Genomic DNA, 22,672 nt, shown 5'->3' on the forward strand with positions numbered 1-22,672 from the left:
ACCCCCAAGGTGCGTGATTGGCGGAGCACCAGCACGTGATGGGGGCCTGAGCCCAGGGGACAGACTGGGCGGTGGAGGGGGCCCGCACACCCGTGGCAGGGGAGACAATCAGGACTGCCCCAGCTCACCTCCTGAGGACTCTCCTGGAACCTCAAGGAGGCAGTGTGGGTGGGGCAGGGGCACCAGAGAGTCTTATCAAATGCTACTCCCCCTGGAGTCCTGTCCTGTGCTGGGGTTTTCTGCGGGTGGGTGGGCAAGGGCCCAGGATCCCTGCCAGCTTCATGGGACAAAGCAGCAGGAAGACTCTGGGAGGAGCTGGGCTGGAGCTCCTGCAGGAAGAAGTGGAAAGCTAGGAAGTGGCCCCGCCCACGCCCTGGAAGGGAGACAGTGGTAGCCTGGTGTTACACGGTACACCCCTCCCCCCACATCGAAGAGGAGACAGCAGAGGTGCACACAGAATCTGCTCCCTCCCCAAGACCCAGCTGCCCAGGGGCTCCAAGAGGACCTCACAGAACCACTAAATACTGTTTAATTCCCCTCCACCAGCTGCCCGCAGCCCCACTCAGGTTGGGGGGGGGTTCTCCAGAGTCAGGGAGGGGTCCATGGGGATGGCCATGAGGCTGTGACCCTCTAGGGGCGGCATCAGGGCGACCTCCACAGGCGGCATCATGGCGACCTCCAGCTCGGGTTCCATGAGGTGGGACTCCACCTGCACCGTTTGCAGGGGGTCCACAAGGTGGGACTCCATGTGCACCGTTTGCAGGTCCATGTGGTCTTCCTGGACCCCGAAGTGCTCCACCATACTGCAGGACAGGGCCCGGTCAGTGCTCCTGACAGAGCTATGAACGGGCCTCCCAGGGACAGGGGGCAGGGGGAAAGCTCACCCTTGGGGCCCATCCCCAGGTCACTCACCTGCTGTCCATGGTTTCGGGGCACGTTTCGCTGTGGGGACAAAGGCAGGTGTGACTCCTAGAACAACCAGGCTGGGCTCTGGGAGCCCAGAAGTGCCCCCACCCCCCACACCTCTCCCCAGCCCATAGTCTGGGAAGGCCACGCCCAAGCCCCTGGTGACATCCCTCCTGGGGGTGGGGGGCAGAGGCCCCTCTCCTGGCAATACTGAGACCCCAGGGCAGGCTGCGTTCACATCTCCCCAGCTCTGGGGCTCGCGCACCCCTTGCTTCGAAGGACACCAATAACCACGATGACGAGTGCAAAGAAGCAGCTGGCACTGATGCCCACCAGCACCACGAGCAGGGCGATGAGGGCCTCGCGGCTGAGGCCAAGGCTGCAGTCGCAATAGGTTCCAGCTGCAGAGACAGGACCCAAGTGTCTGTCACCAGCTGCTAGTGGAGGACCCCCAGAGCCACCTGCCAACCCTGGTGGTCACCAGAACACAGATGCGTCTGGCCCACCGGGACGAGGGGGGCCCTGGTGGGGGCAGGGACAGTAGAGGCACCTGCAGCAGGGGTGAGCAAAAGGGACAGACGGATCAGGCCCAGGGGGCTGCCAACGGGGCAGGAGCCAGGCTGGGGACCGGGGGCCATGTCCAGCCCCAGCCCCACCGCACACACCTCTGGACAGAACTCATCGGAAGGCGCTGACCTCACAGTAGAGCTGTGAGGTGGGGCAGTGGGGGCAGGGCCTCTGCCTGAGCTTTACTTGCCCTTGGGCACCGGGATTCGAGGAGTCTTGTGGGGGCGGCCATGGGGAGGACCAGGTAGGGTGGATTGGGAACCAATCCTCAGTGTCCTGGCCATATCCAAAGCAGGGGTAACAGTGGGGCTGCCCTCCTTGGGAGGCTGGAGCTTCATAGGAAACGGGGTGGGCAGGTCCTGCCCTTGGGCCCCTGTGGTAACAGAGACAGTGCCCCCCAAACCCAGGGAAGTCCACAGTGGGCAGCACCAGGCCTGTCTCCCTCATAGTAAGGACTGCAACAGCTCAGGTGAGGCTTGGGAGGTGGCTGTCACCACCCTGCCCCCAAGGCTGGGACAAGCCAGGGCTGACGGGGGTCAGGGATGGATCTGTGCCTGTTGCCCGGGCACCAGCTCTTTGGAGGACGGCCAGGCCCACAGCCCAGTGATGCCCAGGCCTGCAGGGTCCTCAGGGTCCCCGGCCACCCGGATCATCCTCTTCCAGGGGGCAGGGGCTCACAGATGGCTACAGGCAGCATTTGAGGCTGTCTTAAAGCCCACTGCCACCTGGGGGGCCTGCCTGCCTGCCCCCGCTGAGGGCCAGGTCTCTGCATCTTCCGGCAGAACAGACAGCACTGCCCAAGGGACTCGCTGGCAGGCTGGCGTGGCCAGGGTTAACCTCAGCGGCCTGGCCCTCCTGCACTGGCACCTCCACCAGCCACCCAGGCAGCAAGAGGAAGTGCCCTGCCCCACAGCTGACTTACAGAGCTGGGGGCAGTGCACAGCTGGGGCCCAGCTGGCCCCTGGTCACTTGGGACCTCCCAGACTCCTGACACAGGTGCCCCCTCTGGGCGGGGCCCTCAGGGACCCAGTGGCAGCTCTATGCCTGTTTAGTGACCCAAGACGCACTGGGTGACACCACACTCTGAGTCCAAAGGTGCGCAGAGCAGGTGTGCCCGGGCCCCCCTGCCAGGCCGGTCTGACAGGTTTGCATCCTGGTAAGGATGAGGCACACCCGGCCAGTGCCAAGCGGATGCTGTGACCACAAGCACCTGACTCTGAGCGGACGGGCAGGTGGGGCCAAGGAAGGGGGCTGCCAGCATGTTGGTCCCCTCCCACCGCTAGAACTGTGAGCCAAAGCCCTGCCCTTTCCTCCTTCCAGCCCTGTGCTTGGCAGCGTTCTTGGGGGTAGGGAAGGGATGTCCTAGACTTGGGAATGCCACTCAGGGGCCCATGTGGAGCCAGCAGCCACGTGCAGAGGTGGAGGTAGTCTGCGGGGACATGCAGGGTGCCTGGGGACAGCAAGCAGGCCCCTGGGGCTGAAATGCCTGGACAGCGGACACACGTGTTTGTCCTGCAGGGACAGCCGCCAGGCTAGAGCAATTCCTGCCTGATGAGTAAGACCTGGGCCCGGGGGAGTCCACACCCTCCCCGACTGGCCTGGGGCAGGGCCTTGGGCACAGGCAGGCGAGCTGCTGCGCTGGGAGAGGCTGGGCTCCCATGGCCCGTTGTCTGGCGCTGAGCCCCATGTCCCTGACCACATGCTGGGGTGCAGAGGTAAGTGGTTTTCCTGAGAATACCCTTCACAGTGGTCTCTGAGCGTGTGGCAGCTTGGCTCCAGTGTGGGACAGGCGGACCAATGTCCAGTCCCCCTCGAGTGAGGGCAGGTCCCTGGCAGCGATACTTGGCCACCTGCACCTCCGGGGGCCTGATGGAACTCGTGTGTCCCAGCAGAGGTCCTGGGGCTCTTGGCCCAGAACTTGGGGGCTGGACACTCAGGTCAGGCAGAGGGAGGTGACCTAAGGGATCCTTCCCAGGGTCACTGGAGTGAGGCTGCAGCTGGAGGCCCGGCTCGGGGCTCCAGCCCATGCGCCAGGACTCCCTGAGGTTTAGAGTGCAAACACAGGTGTGTGGCCCTGGCCACCTGTGTGGGCCACACTGCCCCAGGAGGTGGGCCCTGGCAGGCTGCAGTGGAGGGGCGGCCTGGAGCGAGACCCAGGTCACGAGTCCGCGAGGCCCTACAAAGCCACCAAAGAAGGAAAGAATGAGGAACAAACCACTTTACTCTGCACTCTGGGGACTGGGCTGGGATGTGGTAGCGGGGAGACACGGAGGGTGCCAGGCAGGGGCACGGGGGCTGTGCCATCCATCGCGCAGGACACAGGCAGGACGGCGGGGGCAGAGCCTGGCGGGCGTCAGCTGCAGCTCTTGGGCAGGCGGTAGACGCCGGCCGCGTAGACCAGCTGCTGGTCGCGCACCTTCTTCTGCAGGAAGGACTGCAGCTCCTGCAAGTCGATCTCGGCCAGCGCGGGGCCGGTGACCACGAACATGCGGAGCATGCTGTAGATGCGCTCCAGCGACAGGCTCTCCAGGTTGGTCAGCATGGCCTGGATGTACGTCCAGAAGAGCTGGGGGAACAGGGGCCGTTTCAGCTATCAGGGGGCCGCCCTCCAGCACGGCCCGCAGCCCCAGTCCAGCCACACCCCGCACACCAGCAGCTCCTCCTCCTTCTGGTCCGCCTGGGAGGCCATGCCCGAGTCGCTCTCGTCGTCGCTGTCGATGAGCACCATGTTGTCGCGGTCCTGGGGCCGCTCCTCCTCCACCACGGAGAAGGTGCCGGCAGGCTCCTCCCGCAGCACGCCCTGCTGCAGCCACACCGACACCCGCCTCCGCAGCAGCGCCACGGGCATCTTCACCGCCTTGCTCAGTGCCTCCAGGGTCCAGGTGGCTGCGTGGGCAGTGGCCGGGGACTCTAGGTGGGCTGGGCCAGGCTGTCCCTCCCTCTGCCCCATCAGCCCTGCCAGGCCCCGCGGGGATGGGAAGGGGCTGCCCAAGTCCTGCCTGGCCCTCCCGCACCAAGCGGCACAGGCCGGGCCTGGGGGTTGCGGCGGGCTCACCTTGGTCCTGGAAGTACAACAGGACCACGGCCTGCACAGGGGTCACGGCCACAGACAGGGTGCGGTCTGCCAGCTCCACGTCCATGGTCACCAAGCCCAGCGTGTGCTTCCAGCTGAGGGTGCGCATGGCCTGTGGAGGACCGGGGTGAGCCTGGGCAGCCAGCTGGCCAGGGGAAAGGAGGGTCCACCCCACGCCCCAGCCCCAAGGAGGCAGGTGGCAGCAGGGAGAGGGCAGGTGGGCTCCAGGTCCCACCCCCCAGACACTGCAACCGGACAGCGAGCACCCAGCCAGCTAGGCTATGGGAGGGTGAACCACCTCCTCCGTCGCCGCCCCTAGGTCGGCAGGTAGGCTGACTGGGACGTGGGCCGGGGCAGGTGTCATTAGCTGAGGTCCTCCTGGAGCAGACCGGCCCTCACAGAACTTGACCCAAATCCTCATAAGGGGAAGAGCACATTGGACAGAGACACAGGAGAAGGCCGCATGAGGATGGAGGCAGAGAGGGACCAAAGGGCTGGCCCCACAGCCAGGAGTGGGCGAGGCTGGCAGGGCCCCTCCCACAGCCGCCGGTGGCGGGGTGTGGGGGGAACCCTGTGGCCCCTGACCTCAGACTCTGGCCTCCAGGGCTGACAAGAAAGCTTGGGTGTTTTAGTTGTTTGGCTTTGTTACCCTCACCCAAAGACACTTTTCCTTGCTTTTAGAGAGAGAGGAAGGGAACGAGGAACCCGGACGTGAGCGAGGAGCATCACTCAGCTGCCTCATGCCTGTGCCTGACCAGAAATCAGCCCACAGCCCATCAGCTACTGGACGATGCTCCAACCAAGTGGGCCACACCTGCCAGGCCGAGAAACCACCTGGTCTGTGCTGCTTCGCAGTGGCCCCGCAGGAGGTGGGTTTCGGTCCTGGGAAGGGGGTGCTGCTTTAGCACATGCCTAAATAGCGGGCCTGGCCGTGGAGTTGGGTGACGGGCAGAGGCTGGGGGTTTTGAGCAGCCTGCCCATAAAAGCCTGGATCACCTTGAAGGGAAAGGTTCCAGAAACACAGACAGTAAAGGCAGCACAGGCTGCTGCCAAGGCTCGGGTGATGCAGGGACATGGGTGCAGGCTCCGCAGCAGGAAGCACCGCAGACAGGAAGGCGCCGGGAGAGGACTGTGAGGACTGAGCACGTGGTGGAGACAGCAGGGAAAGGCCCCTGCCTGGTGCGGCCCCTACGCGTGGGGGCGGGGCCCTACCTTCAGTTTCTCGTACTTCCTGCAGTAGGCCTCCAGGGCCTCCCTGATGTCCTCGGGGACCTCCAGCTTCTCCTCCTTGAAGGGGGGCCAGAACTCGCTGGACAGGATGACGGCATAGACCCCAAAGGGCGGCTGCTCCTCCGCGGGCCGCTTCTCGTCCTCCTCACGGATGTTGGCGTTGATGCGGCGGGAGTCAGCCATGTCCTGGGGGAACCATGCAGAAGGGGAGGAGGGTCTCACGGAGGGTGGGGCAGGGCTGGGGGAGGGCAGGCCATGGGCGGGGCCTGGCGCCCACCTTCAGCATGACTTCGCAGAAGTGCATGGGGGCCTCGCCGAACCGCAGCTTCAGTAGCTCCACGTTGCGAATCTCCCTAGGAGGACGCGTCTCAGGGCCGCGGCCGCACTTGCCCACAGCCGCCCAGCACAGGGCCACCCCGAGGCCTCCCCGGGCAGCAGGGGGCACAGGGCAGAGCCTGCCCGGGCTGAGGGGCCCAAGTCAGCAGCAGCACGCACTGAGGCCAACACAGGGCAGCCTGCGCCAGCGCAGAGGCTGCAGCGCCCGGCGCCTCACCGCTCAGGGCTGAAGCTGAACTGGTGCAGCAGGCGGTCGGCCAGCAGCGAGCGGTACTCGTTGATGAACAGGTCCTTGCTGCCGTAGATGCTGACCAGCAGGCTGATGATGTCAGAGGAGCGCCGCTTGGAGCTGGACTTCCCTGTGCAGCGGGGGAAGGGCGCCATTGGCACCTCACAGGGCCAGAGGCAGGGCCCCCCGCCAGGTGCCGCCCCCCTCAGGCCTCAGGGCACATGTGACAGTGACCTGCAGAGCACAGTGCCATCGGCCGGACCCCCCCACAGCACAGAGCCGGCAGGCTGCGGGGCGCGGACCTGGGTCTGCGTCCACAGGGTCGGGGACCCAGTCCTCAGGCTCGCCAGAGTCGTCCTCACTGTCCTGGCCGGTCTCCAGGCTCGCGGGGTCCGTCTTGGACAGCTCGACAGCCAGGTCCCCTGTCCCGTCCGAGTCCCCTGTCAGCCCAGCCACGATCTGCCGCACCGTGTCCTCCCGGGTCCTGCCAGCGTAAGCACACAGCCCTCAGGGCAGCTCAGTGCCCGCTCACCTGAGCACTCGACACCCCACCCCCACGGCTGGCCCCTCCGCCCTGTGTCAAAGACAAGTCCATATGGCTTTTGATCAAAAAATGAAATAAAATGAAATATACCGCCCCTGCCCGGGAACTGCAGGCTCTGAGATGACCAGACAGGCTGGGCCAGGCTGTTCCTGGCCTGGAGGCGGCAGGTGCCCCCAGCCCTGGCCTGGCCGGCCCTGCTACCCCTGAGGGCCTTCCAGCGGCACCTTCTCGAACCAAGGCTGCCCCTGCTGTGGGCCCCGTTGTCCTGTCAGCCTGGGGCCTGGTCAGCCAGGCCACCTCTCTGTGCTGGGACAGGCAGGGGCCGCGGTGTGGTGACTCGGAGGTACAGGGCAGCAGGAAAGCAGCCTGGCCGCACAAGTGGAGCCGGGAGGCGCGTCCAGAGCACTCACCGCAGGTAGCGGCGGACAGGTTCGCAAGCCACCTCCAGGATGACCATGGAGGGGTCCAGCACACGCAGCGCCTTGATGGCGGAGATGTAGAGCGTGATGATGTCGCACGTGTTCACGCCTGCAGCAGGAGAGGGGGTGGAGGTGACGGCGGCACCCGGGACGACACAGGACGTGGAGGCAGCCCAGGCTGGCCAGGCGGTCTTCCACGGCCACCGTGACCTCACGCCCTCACGCAGGGAGCAGCCCCTCCCACCTCCACTCACAGGAGGTCTCTCCAGAACTCCCCCAGATCTGACCTCCCCCCAGCCACGCAGCGTGTGTCAGGGGCCGGTGTAGCACCCCATCCCCAGGCCAACCCCAAAAAGATCCTTCACACTGCTTGTAAGTCGTCACAGCCCCAGGCCCTGCCGCAGGGCCGGGGCTCCTGGGTCTGGGCTCTGGGGTAGAGGTGGCGGCCGCACCTGGGTGGAGCAGCCGCGTCTCCAGGGCGGCCTTGAGGGACACAAGCAGCTGCTGCCTCTGGTCGGTCCGCTCCAGGCAGTACTTGAGGTCCTCAACGGCAGGCCGGGAGTCCGGGAAGTCTGCAGGGGGAGGCCAGTCCTCATGCACTGCTCTCCCCAGACGGAAGGGGAGGGCGGCAGGCCGGGAAGGTGAGCAGCCCCGCCCACACCCGAGGTGAGGACCACCCTCGGGCACCCCCATCGCCCTTGTGCCTTCAAGTGCCCACGTTTGACCACACCCGCCCCACAGGCCAGGCGGGCGGAGTCCCGAAGGGCCAGGGCCGGGAGGAGGCCGATGGGCAGGGGCGGACACCAGAAGCACCACCCCACACACCCTGTACCGGCCCTGATTCAGACGTGGGGCTGGGGGAGCCCATCCTGGGGGGGCGCCAGCTCTACTCCAGACCACATGGCCCTGACCACCCGGGGGCACCACAGGGCTGGGGCCCAGGGAGGGCGGTGGGGCTGACCTCGGACGATGCTGAAGAGCTCCTCGATGCGCAGGCCAGCGTAGATGCGGTAGAAGAACCTCTGCACGTGGCAGCGCCACCGGCGCAGCGTGGGCCCGGCCTCAGGGGACGCCGGCCTGGCGGGGCCATCCTGCAGGAACACCTTGCCCAGCCAGCCGACCACCCTCTCGATCCACTGTCGGGAGAGCACAGGTGTGGGAAGGGGGGCCAGGCCCAGCGTGACCCGGGACAGAGGTGCAGACACCGCTGGGCCCTGGGTAGTCAGTCCCCAAGGCCACCTGCCGTGGAGACCGGAAGCACATCAACATCAGCAGGGGGATGGGTCCCAAGGCCCTCCATCCATGCAGCCCCCCCGTCCTGCGTTGCAAGAGCAGCCCTGACATGCACAGGGCACAGGCTCACTGCCACCTGAGACGGACACAGGCACGCTGAGGAGCACACACGAGTCCCACATGCTGCTGCGTGGAGGACGGTGAGAGACCCCTCCGCACACAAGCAGATCCCGCCTCCCGTCCCAGAACGTAACATCCCCCGACTGTGCGATGCTGAGAGGGCCTTTGGACACTCTGCAACCCAGGGCAACGCGGCAACCCTGACCAGGTCTCCAGCCCCACATCTGCTCCAGACCCCACGTGGGGCGCCTGCTCTGAATGTCCCCATTGCAGCTGATCTGCACCCTCCGGAGGCAGACACCAGGACAAGGTGGGGAGGACAGCTGGGAAGTGGCAGCAGGCTGGACAGCCCTCCTCGGTGGGTCCCAGCTCCTCTGCGACTCTGAGGAGCCCAGAGGAGAGTCCAGACTGCGCCCCAACTGCGTGGGTGCCCCGGCCCCTCGCTGCAGCCCATCCACCCTCAAGAATGGCTTCCGACTGGGTCCTGCACGGACCTTGCTGTGCACAGCACAGGCCGTTCCTCGCTGTCACCAGGGAGGACCCCTGAGGGCCAGCCTCCACCACTAGTGTGTTCTACAGAGCCCCCGCATCCTGGCCGCTTCTAAAGCCAGCGAGTCCGGCTTGCCAGACACTCACTCCCGGGTCTCCAGGGGCAGAGCCCGAGGGGGCCGCCTCACCTTGTGGAACTCCCGCAGGAAGGAGCGCTCATACTCGCCGCGGCAGCGGTCCTCCATCCTCTCCCGGGTCACCTGGTGCAGGGTGACAGTCACGGCCTCGGCGCTGACCCGCTCCAGCAGACTGAGCCGGTGCCTAGAGAAGAGCCCTGCCCATCAGCCAGCGGAGCCCAGGTGGGCTCACCCGACCTGGCGCGAGTGCCCGCCTCCTCACAGCCCCCCACGCAGGCGCACAGTGTCCGGAACGCTGGGAAGGCAGGGTCCTGCCAGGGCTGTATCCTCCCTGGCTGGCCTCTCTGCCTGGGCGGGGATCCGGGCGCCCCCGTGTATGCAGTGTGTGGGGCTATCAGAGGTCAGAGCCTCATCCCCCAGAAATGACTCTGAAACAGCAGCTGCAATGGCACAAGGACCCACGAGGAGATGAGGAAGAGCGCTTCCGTGTGACCGCCATCTGGAAGGGACCCAGCAGAAGCCCTCAGGGCTTCCTGACCCCTGCCAGCAGTGGGGCCGCCCCCTAGGCCCTGCTAACGGACTCTCTGCTTAACAGCCCACACTGCTGCCACTTCATTCAACAGGACAAACTTGTCCTAAGTGGCCATAGAGGGTGGACGGCCTGTACGCCAGGACCTGGCTCCAAGAAGAACAAACTTCTCCCATCTTCAAATGGAGGGAGAGGCATCTGCCTGCCTAGCCCTCGGCACTCCCCACCACCACCACCGGTGGGTGCTACAGAGTAGGGCAGTCAGCCCATCTTCTGCAGCTACAGGGTAGGATGGCTGTCATTCCTCCCCCAGGGCCTGCAAAGGCTCAGCTGAGCTCTGCAAGAAACTTGGGCCCTGGTTGGTATGGCTCAGTTGACTGAGTGCTGGCCTGTGACCCAAAGGATTGCTGGTTCGATTCCCAGTCAGGGCACATGCCTGGGTTGTGGGCGAGGTCCCCAGTGGGGGGTGCGTGAGAGACAACACATTGATGTTTCTCTCCCTCTTTCTCTCCCCCTTCCCCTTTCTCTAAAAAGTAAACAAACTCATTTTTTTTTTTTATAAAAAAAGGAATCATGTAGGATCTTAGCGCAAAGTACGAAGCCCAGGGCTAGTGTGAGCGACAAGGATACACACAAGTGGTGTGTCAGGTTCACAGCACAAGGGTCCTGGCAACTGCCCTCCACCATGTCCACAGCCGTCGGGGCAGGTGGCAGAGGCCCAGCCAGTGCACCAGGTCCCTGCAGAGGCCAGCCGGACCCAGGGGGGCGAGCAGGAGTTGGGAGGAACCCGCATGGCTTCGTGGGCTGGGTACTCACAGGACCTGGCTGAGCTGGTGGAACTGCTCCAGCGCCTGACGGCACCAGCACTGCTGCTTGTCACTGCCACAACCCGCGCACAGGGGACTCTGCAGAAGTCGGTAGTACCGGCGGCGGGCATATCGGCTGTCCAAGTCCCCCTCCAGTTCCGGGTCTGTGCCCCCTTCTCCTTTCCTCTTACTCTGCATGTAGACTCTCAAGAAGCGCCCGTAGAGGCGCTGGACCATTTCCTGAAAGGTTCTAGGAGTGGAAAAGAACAGGACTCCCCGCAACGTGGTGTGGACCTTGTCCCGCAGCCCCTGAGCGCTGGTGCCCGTCAGCAAGCCCAAGCGAGTCCACTTCTCCAGGAGCTCCAGGCTGCGCAGGTAGGGGTCCAGGCGGCTCTCCAGCAGCCCGAAAGCGTCCAGGAGCAGCAGGAGGCACTGCGGCTCGTCCGCACAGGTCTCGCGCTGGGAGATGGCACTCCAGAACTCGAGCGAGACGTGGGCCCGGAGGTCGTTCTGCAGCACTTCCAAGAACCACTCTTCCAGGACCGAGTGCGCTCCGTGGGCCCTCAGCACCTCCACGGCCGCCCGCAGCTCCTCCTCCTTGGGTGGAACAGCTCCACTGGTCCGGGAGGACGCCTGGAGGCAGAAGACCGTGGGAGCAGTGGAGGTGGGAAAGCGGGGACGGGTGGGGACAGGTGGGGAAGCGACAGAGCGGAGGCTGCGGAAACGCCGCCGCCCCCCTCCTCCGCGGCAAGGGCTTCCGGGGCGCCGAACGAAGCGGGACCGAGAAGGAAAGAAGCAGGACAGAGGCTGGGGTCACACGCAGCCAGAGACACCCGAGGATGCACTCCCTGAGGCAGCGCGCAGGGTCCCGGGAACGCCGCGCGCACGCCACCCTCGCCCCAGGCCTCACCAGTCCCAGCGCGGCCGGCGGCACCAGCCCGGTGCTCACGGTGTTCCAGGCCACCAACAGCTCCTGGGTCGGCCCGAGGGGGCCGGCCGCCGCCGCCGCCGCCATCGCCCTCGGCGCCCACCCGCTCCCAGAGCTGTCCGGCGCCGCGCGCAGCGATGACGTAGGGCTAGGCGCGCGCGTAGCGATGACGCGAGCAGAGGCGCACGAGGGTGACGCTTTGGTAGGCGCGGTGTCGGGCGGAGGTGGGCGCGCGCGGGCGGCGATGCGGTAACGGCGGTTGGAGTGGCGGGGACCCCGGGAGGCGACCATGACCCAGCAGGGCGCGGCGCTGCAGAACTACAACAACGAGCTGGTCAAGTGTGAGCGGCCGCGCGGCGCGCCTGCAGGGCAGGCGGGGTGGGCGCGGGGCCGGCCGCCCAGGCAGAAGCTGGCCCGCAGCGCCCGGCGGAGTTGTCCCGTCTCCGCGGGGGTGGCTCTGTCCGGACCGCGGGGAGGCCGTTCGGACCTTCCCAGCGCACAGCCGTGGTGCGGCCCGCACCAGGGGCTGCATGTTCGTGGAATGAGCAAAAAATAAGACAAAAATCCGAACGGCCTGAACACGTTCTGTCTCCAGGCCCCGCGCGGGGTGGTCTGTGCTGTGCCTTCTTTAACTCTGAGACCCCTGGGAGGTAGGACACCGGCCTGGCCCTGGGGCAGGGGGCCGAGTCGGCGCCTGAGTCCTCCACCACCGTGGTGCCCCAAGAAGCGGTGGGCTGCAGAGCCGGTGGGGTGGCGCGCTCCCTCTGCCCTTGCCCACGGCCCTGCCCCTCGCCCCCAGGCATTGAAGAGCTGTGCCAGAAGCGGGAGGAGCTGTGCCAGCAGATCCAGCAGGAAGAAGACGAGAAGCAGCGGCTGCAGAACGAGGTGCGGCAGCTCACTGAGAAGCTGGCCCGCGTCAACGAGAACCTGGCCCGCAAGATCGCCTCCCGGAACGAGTTCGATCGGACCATCGCAGAGACTGAGGCCGCCTACCTCAAGGTGGGGCTCAGGGCAGCTCCAGCGGCCTGGGTCCGGGCAAGTCCCCTGGGCATCTGGCCTGGGGCACTCACAGTCAGAAGTGACAGGACTGTGGCTCGGTCAGGCCCACCGTAGCGATGGTGCGGGGTGCCCGTGGTGCCTGGCGTGATCCAGGTGGTTCTGTGCACCGCACTCGGTGCCATGTGGCTTGTTCCAGACTGTGAGCAGCAGGGGCCAGAGCTAGCCTGCCTTTCCACGGTGCAAAGAAGGGGCTTTAAGCTAGATTCAAAGGGGGAAGGGCATTACCAACCCCGTCCGCCTGACCCCTCAGGGGCTCCCTCTGGCCTGCTCCTTCCCCACGGCCCCCATGGCCTGGCCCTAGCTCAGCAACTGAGGCTGGGCTGTGGGGACTTCCAGCAGGACAACCATCACATGTCTCTGTTCCCAGATCCTGGAGAGCTCACAGACTCTGCTTAGTGTCCTGAAGAGGGAAGCAGGGAACCTGACCAAGGCCACGGCCTCAGAGCAGAAGAGCAGTGCAGGCAAGGACAGCTGATGGACCCCGGTGGGGAGGGGCCTGTCTCCACCGCCTCCACTGACAACTTGGTCCCCTCAGCAAGTGTCTGCAGAGCAGCAGCTGCCAACCTCCACTGCCCCTGGGTGACAAGCCCTGGGCACAGCCCACCAGGTGGGAGGGGGTCCTAGCCATGTGCTCACATGGGGGATGGGGAGGGTGGGCTCTGGCTCTGCTCTGCATGGGGGCCAGAAGCCCCCATCCCCTCTCTGGGCCACAGGGAGGCGCTGCTTCTAGTCTCTCAGCATTGTGGGAGTGCCCTCGTGTCCCTCTGCTTGCAGGTGCCCAGGCCAGGCACCTGGGCAGGGACAGGAGCCCTTCGTCACCCCTGAGCTTGCCCTAGTGGCCATGACAGTTAATAAAGGTTGTCTTTTTAAAGATGCATGCCACCCTGCTGCCTGTTTCCTGTCAGGAGGGTGGGGCTGCTGGATGTGGCGTGAGGTGGGCCCTCAAGCACCTACTGTGACTCTCGAACTGCCCACCCTTGCTGTTCCTGGCCCCCTTACCTGATGCCACCACCTGCAGCCCATCCTTTGCTGAGGGGCTTTGTTTGCTGGTCCTGAGCTCTGCCACCCCCAGGTGTCCAGCTCAAGGCCTAACCTACGAGATGTCCCCCCAGTCTGGGCATCCAGCAAGGGCTGTGCCTCAGCTCCGTGATCCCAGATCCTGCTTGGTGACAGCGCCAACGCTCCCTGCCCTCCCTGGCCACCCGCCAGGCGTACCCACTGCCAGATTTGCAGGTGGCCTGGGACCCTGCCTTCCTCTCTGGGTCCATCTCTGTTGGCCACTCTCACCCCCCTGGGGGGGGTTCCCTGTGGCTGTGTGCCTGGGGGAGTGGTATGGGCAAACGTGTATAGGTTGAGATTCCAAGTCTAGAGAAACGGGCCCACACCTCCTGGGAAAAACACCAAAAACACCTTCCTCTGTCCCAAGTCTGGACTCTGCAGGAGGGACAACCTCATGGTCAGTATTGCTTTGTAAATGGCCCTTGCTCCGGGATGCAACTGAGCAGGCAGCCAGGCCTAACCTGGAGCAGCTCCCAGTGGGCAGCTCTGGGCAGATCTGTAGCCTCCCAGGATCCACTGGGTTTCCCTGCCAGCTGCTAGCACCAACCCCAAGGAAGCTCAGAGGCTCTTGTGGGTCAGGGAGTTCTCCAAGCCAGGCAGGAGACAAGATGCCTGAGGCTCAGCCCACCCCCTCTCCTGGGCCCCTTCCAGGCTCTCAGCCCTTCAGGGAAACCACTTCAGATTCAACAGCTGCAATACCACCCCCTCCCCCATAGTCCAGGCCCCTGGGCACAGGTTTCCTTCTGGACAGTAGCGAAAGACCACTGTGAAGGCGCTGGGCAGCTGGGTCGGAGAGGGCTGCCTGGGACTGGGGGTACACCTAGGGAGGTCCCTCTCGTGGGCAAGGAGGTAGCTAGGAGGGCAACAGGCTGTGGGAAGTGAGAAACAGTCCTGCAAGTTGGGCTCCCCCACCCCGAAGCAGAGGCCCAAGCTGGGCCCCCCTCACAGCCCGTGTGGGCTCCCCCATAGCCAGCCGCTCACTGGAGCCAAGCACCCTTCTTGCAGGCAGAGGATCACGGGAGGAGGCGGCCTCATCTGGTACTGTTTATTGAGTCCACTGTCAGTCAAGAACAGACTTTCATTTCCCACGAGGGAGGCAGGCTGAGCACAGCCACGGGTGGGGGTAGCCTGGGGGGCTTGTGGTCCTGCAGAGGACAGGCAGCTGAGCCAGCCCTTCACCCTGGACACACCAAGCAGACCCTGGGCCTCGTGGCTGGCAGGACTCTGCCCCTAAACCATGGCTGGAGAGTGAGGCCCCAAGGGACAGAGTGGCCCCGGGTGCCCCAGGTGCAGGCCTCCAGCACCAGCCTGGTTCTGAGGCCCCAGGAAGGGAGGGTGGGTCATGGGGGAGGCAGAGTCTGGCAGGGACAAAGGGGCTGTGCGGAATGGGTGTGGAGCTGGCTGTCCGGAGGGGCCGGGGTCAGAAGTAGAGGGCTGGCTCGCTGCGGAAGTCTGAGAGGTCATCGTGACTGGCGGGGGTGAGCTGCAGGGTAGGAAGGCTGTCAGCAGGGGTTCACCCAGGCCTTAGGGACCCACCCCGCCCACACCTGGTGCAAAGGCCCCTCCCGGCCCCTGCTCACCATGACCTCCTTCTGCGAGGGCTCCACCTCAGCCGGGGCCTGTGCCAGCGCCTGCTCCTGCCAGCTGCTGAAGGCTGTGGAGTGCTTTGGAGTGTAGCTGGACAGGCCTGCAGGTCCAGGGGCACACGTGTGAACATGTGAATGCACACAGATGTGGCCCAGGCTGCCCACTGGGCTGTCCGCCTGGACAGGTGGGCACTCACCTGAGCTGCCATCAGGCAGGCAAGGGCTCTCAGGTGCCACGCTGCTCACAAACTTGGCTCGGGGCAGGAAGAGCGCAAAGGGCTTCTCCACGGGCCCGTTTACGTCGGCTCCTTCCTCCTCCTCCTCTTCCTCCTCTGCCTCTCCTTCCGCCTCTGCCTCCCTCACTAGTGAGCTCTCGGAGGGGTATTCGAACGTCGTGTGCAGGCTCTTGTCGTTGAAGGAGATCTTCATCTGGGGGAGAAGGCACATCAGCCAGAGCAGCTGCTGCTGCCTCCCGCTGGACCAGGTGTGGTGCAGTGGAGCGTCAGACCGGAGCAGAGCAGTTGAACACGGCATCCGCTCACAGAGGCTCTGACAGGTGGGGGCTGCCTCTCATCTGAGAAGACCCTCCACCTGGACCCTGAAGACCCCTAGGAGAGCTAGGTCTGGCTGCCTCCAGCCACCGCACGGGGTATCCGGGAGACACTGAGGTAGCTCCCAGGGTCAGAGGGCTGCCTTCTCAGCTCGGGGGAGCAGAGCACCAGCCACATCTCCTCCGTCTGCTGGCTCCACGCAGGAGCAGAGTCCAGGTCAGGCTGCCCAGCGGGCCCCGCCTCCTCAGCACAGAGGCTCCTGCTGTTGGCTGGGGCCTCTCTCCAGAGCCAAGTTCATGTTGCAGCTTGCTGGGCAGCTAGATGGTCCTGCCCACCCAGGTCCAGCTTAACACGGACCACCACTGCCAGGCAAGGGCCTGGCATACCCAAGGCCACGTCCCCACGGACCCGGGGCACCGAAGCCAGCAGCTGATAGGCCAGCACCAGGAGGGCGGCCCCACATGCTGCTGTCCAGTTTCACAGGCCGAGTCAGCGCCGGTCTGAGGCGGCACCAAGGCCGGGGTCAGGGGCCCTCTCCTCCCACCCAGCTGCCGTCTGGTGCGCGTCCACCCTGCCCACTCCGCAGGCTCCAGAATTTCCTGCACCGACCACAAGCCCTCTGGCCTGCTCGCAGGATTCCGCCAAGCCCGGCAGTCGGTAATGAATACTCAGCCCGCCCGCAGCAGGTGGAAGCAGCCCTGCTGGAGCTCGAAATATTAAACTCCTGGGTACAGGACACCAGCAGCCAGCTCAGGTTCCCCCTCCACCCCAGGAAGGAGCCGGAGGCAGGAGCAGGGCCCCCAGGCAGAGGATTGTGGGGCCCAGGGACAGTGGGACAGGGAGGGCCTCACAGGAGGGCTGGGCTGGCAGCCCCGGGCAACAGAGGGGCTGGACCCTGGCCACAGGAGCACATGCAGGGCCCACCAGCACCCATGAACAAGGGCACACACTCCAGGCGACCCACCCTCTCTCCTCTCTGGGCCACAGGAGCGCACGCAGCCCCGCCTGCCACCCAAGCACTGGGCCTTTCCAGCTCAGTGTGGCTCCTGCACAGACACCCGCAGGGCAAGTCAAGGCTCCCAGAGCCCTTCGCCATAGCCACCCACACAGACAAGGAACACACCGCCCAAGTCAGGCAAAGCCAGGACAGAGATGTCTGCTCCCATCCCCAGCAGGCACACCGTCCCTCGCCCTGCTCTGACCCTGCTGTGGGGGCCAGGAAGGGCAGGGGCCTGGCAAGGGGGGTGACCACCACAGTCTACAGGTGCCTACCCACAGCCAGCGAGCTTGGGGATGGCATTGCCTGGCCCTCTGGGGCTTGGAGATCCCCCAGGAGGAACCCAAGGCAGAACAGAGCTGCCAGCCCAGGGGCCTCCCCCTGCCCCAAGGCCCCACAGTGAATGGGACTTCCAGTCACCTGCAGGTACATGGCATTGTCCCTCAAGACCCTAAGCCTTCTGGACCCATCCCCCACCTCTGAAGACACAGGAAGGGCTGGCTGCCAGGGCCAGGGCGGATTAGTCCACATGACTAGCTCCTAGTGGAGAGACTGGGGGCTGGGCACTCTCGGGCACAGAGCCTGGCACAGCCTGGCCAGGAGGGGGTGGGGCAGTGCTCACAGGCCCTGCCTGCACCCAGCAGGGCCTAGGTTTGGGTCATGTCCCACCTCCCCGCCACGACCCTTGACAGCCACCTTCTCTGTGGGCCCTGTGTTCCAGTCCCAGGACACCCCATCACGCGTGCAGCTGGGGGGCACCCTCCAGACACCCGGCAGGCAGAAGCGGAGTGTGGGGCTGGCATGCACACACACCCAGGCACCTGTCTCCCCGGACCTTGCCCACTGCACTGAGCACTGAGCACAGGTGGGTCCTGGCCTTCCGGCCTCCCGGCTCTCTCAGGTCCTTTGTTCCCCTTGCCCCGCCCACTGTGCACAGCAACCCTGGACTGTGGGCTCACTGGGCTCAACCAGCCCCAGCTGGGATGAGCGCCCCGCCCCTCACTCCCCACACACCCCTGCTGGCTACCCTCTTCACTCAGCCCTTCCCCCAGCCCAAGCTCGGTCCCCCCATTCTGCCCCCACCTAAGTTCCAACAACTGCCAGGGAGGGGACCCCGAGTCCAGACCCTTGGCAGGTGGGGAAGCTGAGCAGAGCAGGGTATAGGCCTGCCCCACGGCCTTGGGGCTTTGGGAAGACCACTGAGTGGGGCACCTGAAGGAGGCGTGGGGCAGAGCGGGAAGGGCAGAGAGCAGATGCGGCCACAACAGCACCAGGCGCCTGGCAGCCCTCCGCCCTCGCCCTGGCAAGGGGTGCAGGGCTCTACATGGGCAGGCAGGCGGCCGCACAGGCCCCAGAGGGCGGTGGCACCCCAGGTCTGAGGACCAGCTGAGACGGAGGGCCAAGGCCACGCCAGTGGATGAGGGTGCTGGGGCAGTGGTCACCGAGGATGAAGTGAGGGCAGAAGTGTTAAGGACTGAGCCCTGGGGACACTGACGTGCTCAGCTGGGCAGTGGACCAGCAGGCAAAGAGGTGAAGAGAGCAAAAAGAAGGGAAAGGAGCCACCAGACAGGAAGGAGCCTGGCCAGGTGGCACCACAAAGGGGAGGCCCACGGCGCCAGCCCCATGGGAGTCGGGTGCAGAGAGCCAAGGGGCAGCCCCACCCACCGACAGCTCGGGGGCCAGGCAGGGGTGAGAGGGAGCCAGGCTGCTTCACCCAGCAGCAGCCAGCCTGGCTTGGCCACCCAGGGAGGTGGCGATAGAGCATCTGTGATTCTGCAGAGATAACTAAGTGAGGATATGTGCTGCCAGGCGGTCGTCCCCTGGGCCCAGGCAAGGCGGTAGCCCCCAAGGCTGCACTAGGGCACAACACCCTCCCGTGAGGTGCTGCCCAGGGAGCCCAGCTGCAGGGGCCCACTGCACCCACACCTCCCTCCACCGACCCGGGTCAGCTAGCCACGCCAGGGTCAAAGTGAGCAGTCAGCCCCGAGGCCCTCCTGGCCTCAGGCCACCGAGTCCCTGGCAGAGGGAGGGGGGAGCAGGGCAGGGATCCAACCACAGGCTGGCGGAAGTGGTCCTGGTGAGGATGAGGCCCAGAGCCTAGAGGGGCAGTGGGAGGAGTGCCCAGGGACCACAGACAGAGGGACAACAGGGGCAGCCCCAAGCTGGCAGGCTGCTCTGAAGGCTGGGCAGCCCCACGCCCCCATCCCACCTGCCGTGCATCTGGCACTCCCTGGGCAGGGCAGCTGGTGCGTGCCCAGGCAGGAAGTCACCGCCAGCAGGTTGTGCTGCTCTGGTAGTGTAGAGCCCTCGCCAGGCCACTTGGCCATGCCAGGCATTATCCATCTGGACTCAAAACCCCCTCAGGCTGGCGCGGAGACTGGGCCAGACTGGTGGAACCCCCTCCACTCCAAGCCTGGTGTGCCACCTTCCCCCCTGCCCTGCTGACCCCCAGGCTACTGCCTCGCCCTTGTCACACCAACCACCCACAAGCAACCCCACGGCTCTGCACCCAGCCTGGGCCAGGGTGCTCCGGGCTGCAGCCCTGCAGTCCCAGGAGGAAGCCAGGCTCCCACTGGAAGGGCAGCAAGGTTAGCACAGCGGCTCTAGAGACAGCAGCCACCTCATGGGCTCCACGACCTCCCTGTCCTCTCCACAGAGCAGGGAGCTGCCATCCCCTCCAGTTCTTCCAGTGCAGCTAAGGTCTCCATGGTCAGAAAGCTGGGTGGGGGCACACAAGGAGGTTGCAGGCATGGCGTAGGGCTGGCGGCCAAGGCTACTGGGTGAATCGTGCCGTGGAGGTGAAGGGCTGGCACTGGGGAAGAGTCGTGGCCCGTGGCCCCAAAGAAAGGCCAGACCAGGCCAGGCAGGGGGCACTTGGGGAGTCAGGCGTGGGTGCCTGGGCCCAGCAGTGGGAACTGGCAGGAATGCAGGTGCCCTCACCACGGAAGGAGAGTGACATGGGGCGGGGGGCGGGGCATGGTGTCAAGGCCGAGCTAAGGTAGTAAGTCAAAAGGAAGCAAACAGAGGGAGGAGGTGGCAAGTCTGGCAGGCAGGTCACCATCCCCAGGGAAACTGAGGCTGGGACAGAGGTGACCTAAAGGGCCCTAGACACCAGCAGCTAAAGCAGAGGCCCGCCCGCACCATCTCTGTGTCCTCACTTCTAGGGAAGTGCATCTGTTCACTGCCTGCTAATCATCACAGGCAGCCGTCCTTGGAATTTGCCCTGGGGCCAGACACAGGTGATAAAATGACCAGGAAGAATCTGAGGAACGCTTCCTTGTGCTGAGAGGGTTCCAGGCCACCAAGCAGGGCGGGACCCCAGGGACTGAGGCTCCTGGGTCACCCACCCTCTGCCCTAGGCCCCTCCTCCTCAACGAGGGGGGAGCCGTCCTCATCTCTCCCAGCGCCACAGCCCAGACCCAGACTCAGCCTGGTACACACGAGGAGGTCAGGAAGCACTCGCAAAGCCCAGGCCCTGCTGAGCTCCAGGCCGGCATGCCTTCTGGGGGCGCTGAGGACACCCCTCTGAATGGCTCCCTGTGCTGTGCCTCTAGGCTGACAGCAAGGTAGAGATCCAACCACACCTGGATCACAGGTCTCCTGCCCCACCCCACTTCTGTCCTGGCGCCTGCTACCTGAATAGGCCAGGCGAGGAGATCATACCAGGGCTACCACTCTCTCACCTGGTGGCCAGATGGAACCACCAGGCCTGAACTTTTCTCCCAGCTGGACCTTCGGTGAGACAGGCCTGCTCAGCTGATTCCAGACAAAGCCCTGGGGCTCAGGGCAAGGGTTCCTCCAACCCCCCACTCAGCCCCTCCTGGAGCTGGCATGGCCCCCCGGCCCCAACTCTGCCCTGGTCCACAGAGAAACAGTCCCCCACCCAGGCCAGGCATCCTGGGAAAGCCATAAGAGAGACCCACCACCTCTGCACCTCCTGGCTGGAGACCCCGCCCCCACCACTGACCTTCTTTCTTGAGGAGCCAGCCTTGGTGAGGCAGGACTTCTGCAAGGCCAGGTAGCCGCCAATCACCTCAATCTCGTGCACGGTGGGGTAGCGCTTCTTCAGTGCTGCCCCCAGGACAGCAGGCGGCTCTGAGAGGCTGCCCACCTCCACCTCCTCAGCTTCCTGTAGCCCAGGCTCCCCGTTGGCCGGCAGGATCCCTGGCTTCCTCTTGGGCACCACTGTGAAGGTGTTGCCACCTCGGTGCAGGAGCTCTGATGGGTGGTACTGGGGAGGCGCACCAGCCCCTGAGCAGGGCAGTTTGGCTTCTTGGGGGACCTCATCTTCTGAGTCCACCTCATCAATGAAGGTGACAGGCAGCCCTGGTCCACCAGGCTCCCCACCAATCTTGGCCAAGCTGGGAACCCCAAAGCCCTGGGAAGGCTCAGCTTCAGTGGCAGCCGGAAGGGGTGAGGGTGGCGGTGGTGAGGATGGCCTCGGCCACCTAACAGCCCTGTCCACTAGGGCAGTGGCTGGTCTGGGGCAGGCCCCCTCCTGGACCCCCAAGGGGCTCCTCCCACTGACAGGCGCATTATCTGTTCCAGCTACCAGCTGGGCTCCACTCAGGGAGCCCTGGGAAGCCCAGACCTCTCTCTCTGGTGGCCTCATAGACTGCCTCCCTTGGATAGGAGGAGTTCCAAAGGCCTTGCGCTTGGGGATGAACACAAAGGAGTTTCGAGAGTTCACGCGGAGGCTGGCCAGGGCCCGGGCCTGCAGGTCCCCGGCAGGAATTGTGTCCATATCTGGCTTGGGGGCCGGCCGGATCTCGAAGGAGTCGTTGGCGCTGGTGGCTGAGGAGACCCACCGGCGCTGGCTGGGAGTGGCACTGGCACGGCTGGCCATGGGCAAGGCTGGGGGCGCAGCTGGGGTGGCACTGGAGGTCTCGGGACTGGGGGGCGGGTGGGTGGGGGACTCCCCCGACTCCACCTTTGGCTTGCAATCACTCGGCCCAAACGCAGAGCCCGCAATGCAGTTGGCAGCGCCGGCCCGGGGCTCTAACGCCGCGGGCCCGTTGGGGAGAGAGCGAGTGCCCGAACTGCAGTGCAGGCCGCGGGGATGGACGGTGAAGGAGTTGCTGCTGGTCTTCTGCAGGAAGTCGCTGCGTCGGGCCCCGGGGCCTGCACCGCGGCACTCAGATTCGAAGCAGGCGACACGCTCGCCCACCCGAGGGCCAGTTGGGCCAGGAGAGGGTGGCTGCAGCGGCAGCAAGGGGCGACTGCGCTCCGGGCTCCCACGACGGTGCGGCGCAGTCGGCAGGTCGAACTTCTGGAGTAGACGGCTGACGCGGCCAGGTGGCGCCCGCGCCTCATATACCACCACCTCCGCCGCGCAGATGCGGGCGGCCGGGCAGGCATCAGGGCCGGGGGCAGCGGGCGGGAAGCCGGGAACCGACTCAATGATGAGAATGTTGTCGGCGCGGATGGTGCGCACTCCAGGCACGCGGCTGTACAGCTCCAGCAACTGCTGCACCGGCCGAGCTCCTGCCCCGCCCTGGCTCCCGCTGCGCCGAGCCCCGCGCCGCCGCTCCGACTCGAGCCGCATGAATGGGTTCTCGCGCAGTGGGCCCAGGCTATCGGCCAGCACAAGTCGCTCCTCCACCGGCTCCGCTGGCCCCGCTGCGTCTGTCCGGGCTCCGGGCGCCGCGCCCCCGCTCAGGGCAGCCAGCTTGGCCCGCTTCCGCTCTAGGATCTCCCGCTTCCAGGCAGGCATCGCCGTGCGGGGCCCCGGGCCCGGCCGCCCCAGACCTGCCATGGTGCGGAGCGGCCGCCGGAGCCAGCGCGCGCCGGGAACTGCGGCCACCGCCCGCTGTGGACCTTTGAGCCACGGCCACCCCCACCCCCCCCCCCCGCGGCCACTGCCTATTGGGGGAG

The 22,672-nt window shown here is 65.6% G+C and overlaps 4 protein-coding genes and 1 long non-coding RNA gene across 7 annotated transcripts in view; 2 read left to right on the top strand and 3 right to left on the bottom strand.

Annotated features, from left to right (window-relative positions):
- Nucleotides 1-494: 494 nt before the first annotated feature.
- Nucleotides 495-1,583, bottom strand: TMEM210 (transmembrane protein 210). Its single transcript, XM_053915278.2, has 4 exons — nt 1,457-1,583; nt 1,172-1,307; nt 913-942; nt 495-803 (listed from the first exon to the last, which is right to left on the bottom strand). The coding sequence occupies exons 1-4, from the start codon at nt 1,542-1,544 to the stop codon at nt 563-565; spliced, it is 495 nt and encodes a 164-aa protein (XP_053771253.1). The 5' UTR covers nt 1,545-1,583; the 3' UTR covers nt 495-562.
- Nucleotides 1,584-2,719: 1,136 nt separating this feature from the next.
- LOC128780252 (uncharacterized) lies at nt 2,720-6,551 on the top strand. 2 transcript variants are annotated; one of them, XR_008426187.2, is made up of 5 exons: nt 2,720-2,819; nt 2,992-3,188; nt 3,902-4,003; nt 5,228-5,415; nt 6,417-6,551. It is a non-coding gene; the product is annotated as an uncharacterized lncRNA (long non-coding RNA). The 2 variants fall into 2 exon arrangements; XR_008426186.2 differs by having other exon boundaries at nt 2,770-2,897.
- On the bottom strand, nt 3,670-11,837 carry ANAPC2 (anaphase promoting complex subunit 2). Its single transcript, XM_053918782.2, has 13 exons — nt 11,529-11,837; nt 10,629-11,251; nt 9,335-9,467; nt 8,266-8,440; nt 7,757-7,876; nt 7,296-7,413; nt 6,644-6,825; nt 6,330-6,471; nt 6,054-6,129; nt 5,759-5,962; nt 4,529-4,658; nt 4,124-4,359; nt 3,670-4,039 (listed from the first exon to the last, which is right to left on the bottom strand). The coding sequence occupies exons 1-13, from the start codon at nt 11,835-11,837 to the stop codon at nt 3,827-3,829; spliced, it is 2,661 nt and encodes an 886-aa protein (XP_053774757.1). The 3' UTR covers nt 3,670-3,826.
- On the top strand, nt 11,749-13,480 carry SSNA1 (SS nuclear autoantigen 1). The gene is made up of 3 exons (XM_053918829.1): nt 11,749-11,887; nt 12,346-12,545; nt 12,973-13,480. Exons 1-3 carry the CDS (start codon nt 11,836-11,838, stop codon nt 13,078-13,080), a joined length of 360 nt encoding a protein of 119 aa, XP_053774804.1. The 5' UTR covers nt 11,749-11,835; the 3' UTR covers nt 13,081-13,480.
- A 1,215-nt stretch (nt 13,481-14,695) lies between these two features.
- Nucleotides 14,696-22,672, bottom strand: part of TPRN (taperin) — a 10,391-nt gene continuing 2,414 nt past the window's right edge. The window contains exons 3-6 of one of the 2 annotated variants that reach the window (XM_053918783.1): nt 20,766-22,591; nt 15,448-15,679; nt 15,245-15,351; nt 14,696-15,147 (exon numbers count right to left, since the gene is read on the bottom strand). In XM_053918783.1, the coding sequence (XP_053774758.1) occupies nt 15,085-15,147; nt 15,245-15,351; nt 15,448-15,679; nt 20,766-22,591 (2,228 nt within the window). In that variant the 3' untranslated portion in view covers nt 14,696-15,084. Of the gene's footprint in view, nt 15,148-15,244; nt 15,352-15,447; nt 15,680-20,765; nt 22,608-22,672 lie in introns of both variants that reach the window. The other variant, XM_053918787.1, reaches the window with a different exon arrangement.

Source organism: Desmodus rotundus, chromosome 1, assembly GCF_022682495.2.
Source record: "Desmodus rotundus isolate HL8 chromosome 1, HLdesRot8A.1, whole genome shotgun sequence".
Lineage (NCBI taxonomy): Eukaryota > Metazoa > Chordata > Mammalia > Chiroptera > Phyllostomidae > Desmodus > Desmodus rotundus.

Excerpts from the sequence above, each read along its gene's own strand:
- TMEM210 (XM_053915278.2), bottom strand. The coding sequence starts at position 1,544 with ATGGCCCCCGGTCCCCAGCCTGGCTCCTGCCCCGTTGGCAGCCCCCTG. Across the intron at positions 943-1,171 it reads GGTGTCCTTCGAAGCAAGGG|CGAAACGTGCCCCGAAACCA; the intron begins GTGCGCGAGCCC and ends TTGTCCCCACAG. Across the intron at positions 804-912 it reads CCCGAAACCATGGACAGCAG|TATGGTGGAGCACTTCGGGG; the intron begins GTGAGTGACCTG and ends CCTGTCCTGCAG.
- SSNA1 (XM_053918829.1), top strand. The coding sequence starts at position 11,836 with ATGACCCAGCAGGGCGCGGCGCTGCAGAACTACAACAACGAGCTGGTC. Across the intron at positions 11,888-12,345 it reads CAACAACGAGCTGGTCAAGT|GCATTGAAGAGCTGTGCCAG; the intron begins GTGAGCGGCCGC and ends CCTCGCCCCCAG. Across the intron at positions 12,546-12,972 it reads CTGAGGCCGCCTACCTCAAG|ATCCTGGAGAGCTCACAGAC; the intron begins GTGGGGCTCAGG and ends CTCTGTTCCCAG.
- ANAPC2 (XM_053918782.2), bottom strand. The coding sequence starts at position 11,837 with ATGGTCGCCTCCCGGGGTCCCCGCCACTCCAACCGCCGTTACCGCATC. Across the intron at positions 11,252-11,528 it reads CGCCGGCCGCGCTGGGACTG|GCGTCCTCCCGGACCAGTGG; the intron begins GTGAGGCCTGGG and ends TTCTGCCTCCAG. Across the intron at positions 9,468-10,628 it reads CACCAGCTCAGCCAGGTCCT|GCACCGGCTCAGTCTGCTGG; the intron begins GTGAGTACCCAG and ends GCTCTTCTCTAG.